A 4,268-nucleotide genomic window follows, 5' to 3' on the forward strand; every position below is an offset into this window, starting at 1 on the left:
TTAATTACAAACCAATAGATATTGGTGAGGGTTGAGAGCTGCCAATCAGAGGCCATACAACAATCCTGAGGTTTTACCCAGCTCTTCCGCTACAGGGCAGTCAGTCTTTTCTATAGAGAATCTACTTGTAATGCGCTAAATATAAATCACACAAACCTAAGAATATCAGAGCTTTCCTTAGATTTTCAGAAACTGCCACTAGGTAGGAAGTTGTAGATTTTGTTTGTTTCCCCCAATTAAATACAAAGCAGGAAGTAATAATAAAACTGTTTTATTGATAAAGAAAAAAGGCTAAAAGCCTAGTTATATTATGAGCTTTAAAGTTAATTTTGAGTTCATGTATTAATTAGAAATAATCCTCATTTTTTGAGGAGGGTCTTGTGAATCCTCCGTTGATGGCTGTCTGAGACGCTTGTACATTTGGCGATGTTTGCTTGATGTAGAGGGTGGGCTTCCACGATGGTTAGTGCTGTTATTTCCTCTCACTCGAACATCATTTTTAGAAACATCTTTGATGAATAAATTATGCGTTGTGATATCTTCTGTCTATAGGTGAATAGAAGATAAACAGAATTACCTAATAATGTTGGTCCTTGCTGTTTTACAAATGTATGATTTTATCACATAAAATGGTATTGAAAGCATATATATATATGAATCAAACAGAACTCTTGTAAAAACACTATGGGGTAGATTTATTAAATGTCGGATGGACATGATCCGCTGTAGCAGATCATGTCCGCCCAACATTGCTTGTCGGCATTTAACATTGCACAAGCATTTCTAGTGAAATGCTTGTGCAATGCAGATCAAGGCACATTTGCAGCCAATCGTCCGCTAGCAGGGGGTGTCAATCATCCTGATCGTATCTGATCGGGATGATTGCAGTCCGCCACCTCAGAGGTGGCCGATGAGTTAAAGAGCAGCGGTTTTATGACCGCTGCTTCTTAACTTAAGTTTCAGGCAGACCTGAATCTTCAGGGGTAGCTTGCAGCATCTTCTGCTTAATAAATCTACCCCTATGGCTCAGATTACAAGTGGTGTGCTAATGATAGCGATGGATGCAAAAGTAATATCAATGGACCAGGCTAAAATTAGCACTAAAATTGATATAACAAGTTCAAAGAAAGATTAACGCACCCTATACTTTCAATGGAGATTGCAACCAAGCTAAATAGCACTCATATTACAGGTTTAAAGTTAATATTGAGAATGTTTTATTTAAATATATATATTATTTATTTAAATATATATTTAAATATATATATATATATATATATATATATATATACACATATGGACCAGGCTATATATATATATATATATATATATATATGTATTGTGTATATGTATATGTATATGTATATATGTGTGTGTGTATATATGTGTATCTATCTATCTATCTATCTAGCTATCTATCTATATATATATATATACTGTGTGATGTGTGTATGTGTATATGTATATATATATATATATATATATATATATATCTTTGTATGTGTGTGTGTATATGTCTATATATGTGTATTTATGAGTTTTTAAACATTTTTATGTGTTTATAATATACATACTTGAAATGTTCTTCACTTTAAAAAAATATATTCTTTTTATTTTCAAATATTTATTTATATATATATATTCATATAGCTATATAGGTATAGACATATTTTGCAAGAAAAATATTCAAGTATATATATATATATATATATATATATATATATATATATATATATACATATAAAATATAGATTTAAAAATAATTGAAGAACATAGGTATGTGAATTATTGCTAATGCACCTTTGGCTTTAGCTCAGTTAGCCTAGCGCAGCTTCAGGTTAGCGCGAGTGATAAAATTAAAAAGCTTTCTTTAGCGGGCCCCATGGAAGTCAATGGGGAAAGGGAATTATTGCTGTTACAATATCCAAACTCCATAAGTTAGTGATCCTGAGTATTTTGCTCGCTCACTAAATTTATACTATCAACTTGTAATACAAACCCTAACCTGGGAGTGCTAATGTTTTACCTTGAGATCAGTTAGCATTCATGACTGCTAAAAATGTATTGCTCCACTTGTAATCTAGGCCTATTGCAATTATTATTAACACTATTGTTCATAAATTAGATTGTATGTACCTGCTACATGACCTTTAGCTATGAACACTGTAAAACAAAAAGTAAAACTGCTACTAAATTGATTAGTTATTTGATGTATGGGAGGGGGATTTGTGTATTTAAGGGGTTCATTTGATGGATAGTGTATGCAACATGATTAAGGGCTGAGGTGTTGGCTTTTGTTTTGTTGGAGCATTAGATAATAAATGTGAAGCTTTTGGAAGATATTTGATGTGCTGCTATTCCTTTCCTTGGACGATATTTATATTAATAGCGTATACAAATCATTGTTTTAGAAAGAGATATTCACATTTTTCATACAAATGTTTCCAAAAGAAAAATTGTAAAAATTGTATTGAGAACCAAAATGTATACATTAATAATCAACACATTTCAAATGAAAAATCAATATACAAGGAAAATTACAAAACCTACCTACAGACATACTTATAAATATATATATATTGGTGTAAGGTATGAAGGCAGAAGTGGCCCTGCAACGGGGCGTAATGGGTTCTCTTACCTGTTTGCTATTGGGTAGGTTTATTTTGTAGGCTGGGAGGTAACATGAATCAGGAGTCCCTAAAGATATTTCAGGTAAGTGATTTTTCACTTCTGAAACCTTTTTTGTAAGGTCTTCAGTGAACTTGAGGTCCACTGAGTCATTGTTTCTTGATAAAGGAGACATGGATGCCAACCCCTGCTTCTTCTCTTCATGGTGGTAATCAGCCAGGCATTGTCCACAGTTATTATCTGGACTCACTGTATACTGCTGACTTTGATATTGCTTTAATGCATTATTTAGGCTAGAAGTAGAGAGCTGCAAATATTCAGTGTATTTATACTTGATCTTCATATCTGACAGTGAAATGTATGGATGACTCAGGGCTGCATTAGGATCTATTCTTTCATGGGAGTCCCAAGTTAGCATCCTTTTAATAAGATCAACCATGGCTTTTAAATCCTCATATTCAGCCAGTGCCTCAGTACGTTCTTTAGACGGCTGGGCAGTCACCAATTCCAAGTCATCCAAGGATTGAAAGATAAATTTCCTTTTTTCAAGAGGTTTTACATGTGTTTCTAAGTAGAATTCTTTTTTTGATTTGAGTTTAAACTTATCTGCTTTTTTGGTAAAGAAGTTGTACGTTTTCATGCCCTCACTCAATAAATGTCTGTTGGGCATCCCCTGGGTTGAACATATGTAGCGAATTTGGTCATACTCATTCTGTCCAGGGTAAAGAGGGCTTCCTAGATGCAATTCTGCCATAATGCAACCAAGTGACCAAATATCAATCATCTCAGAAAAGGGCAAACCCAGAAGAATTTCTGGGGATCTGAAGAAACGAGTTTGAATGGAGGGTTTCTTCATTTTTTTGGCTGTATCTAAATAAATGGAAGATCCAAAATCAATTAATTTGACTCTAAAAGGGTATCTTGCCTGGTCAACAATCATTATGTTTTCCGGCTTCAGATCTGTATGTATTATTGAAAGTTCCTTTAACTTGCTTAGGGCTTTCAGGAGCTGGGTGGTAATTGTTCTGATGTGCATAATAGGTAGGGGTGAAAACTTCTTCTCCCTCTGGAATTCAAATAGATCTTTCTGCAGGTGCTCAAAAACAAAGTAGTACTTGATGTTATAATAAAAATACTCATAGAAGCGGATAATATGCCATTCCTCTGGGTCCACTTGTCCTAAAGCATTGAGCATTTCGATCTCATTCATAATTTCCTTTCTGGAGATGTTCTCCTTATGGAATTTAATAGCCACCAATTCGCCACTACTCCTCTTCTTACCTTTTACTACATTTCCAAATGACCCATCTGCCAAAAAGTCCATAATGTCATAATAATCCGTTTTAGAACGTAAGTGCTCCATATCTGCACTTTAGACTGGAGCAGAGTAAATATAGATTTGCATAACTGCCTAACATAACCAACTGATTCCTAAGTTTATGATGTAAATCTTACCCATCCTCAGAATGCTTATGTCACAATCACCTGAGTCCCATCGTAACCAAGCAGTCAGTGTTCTATTGTAGTAACAAAACTAAAATAGGTTTCTTATTAAAGGGACCAGACCCCAAGCTAAGAGTTGATAGCTCTAAACATAATGTTATTTTTAATTATATTAAATTAATTATTTGTACAAACAA

At 33.9% G+C, this 4,268-nt stretch overlaps 1 protein-coding gene across 1 annotated transcript; it reads right to left on the reverse strand.

Moving 5' to 3' along the window:
• Positions 1–342: 342 nt before the first annotated feature.
• Positions 343–3,991, reverse strand: LOC128647361 (homeodomain-interacting protein kinase 4-like). Its single transcript, XM_053700146.1, has 2 exons — positions 2,639–3,991; positions 343–546 (listed from the first exon to the last, which is right to left on the reverse strand). Exons 1-2 carry the CDS (start codon positions 3,989–3,991, stop codon positions 343–345), a joined length of 1,557 nt encoding a protein of 518 aa, XP_053556121.1.
• Between the last annotated feature and the right edge of the window lie 277 nt (positions 3,992–4,268).

Source organism: Bombina bombina, chromosome 2 (genome assembly GCF_027579735.1).
Source record: "Bombina bombina isolate aBomBom1 chromosome 2, aBomBom1.pri, whole genome shotgun sequence".
Classification (NCBI taxonomy): Eukaryota; Metazoa; Chordata; class Amphibia; order Anura; family Bombinatoridae; genus Bombina; species Bombina bombina.

What these genes read in the sequence shown, in the direction of transcription:
- LOC128647361 (XM_053700146.1), bottom strand. Translation starts at nt 3,991, where the DNA reads ATGGAGCACTTACGTTCTAAAACGGATTATTATGACATTATGGACTTT. An exon ending in ACCTACCCAATAGCAAACAG is followed by an intron (nt 547 to 2,638) that starts GTAAGAGAACCC and finishes ATTCACCTATAG; the next exon opens with ACAGAAGATATCACAACGCA.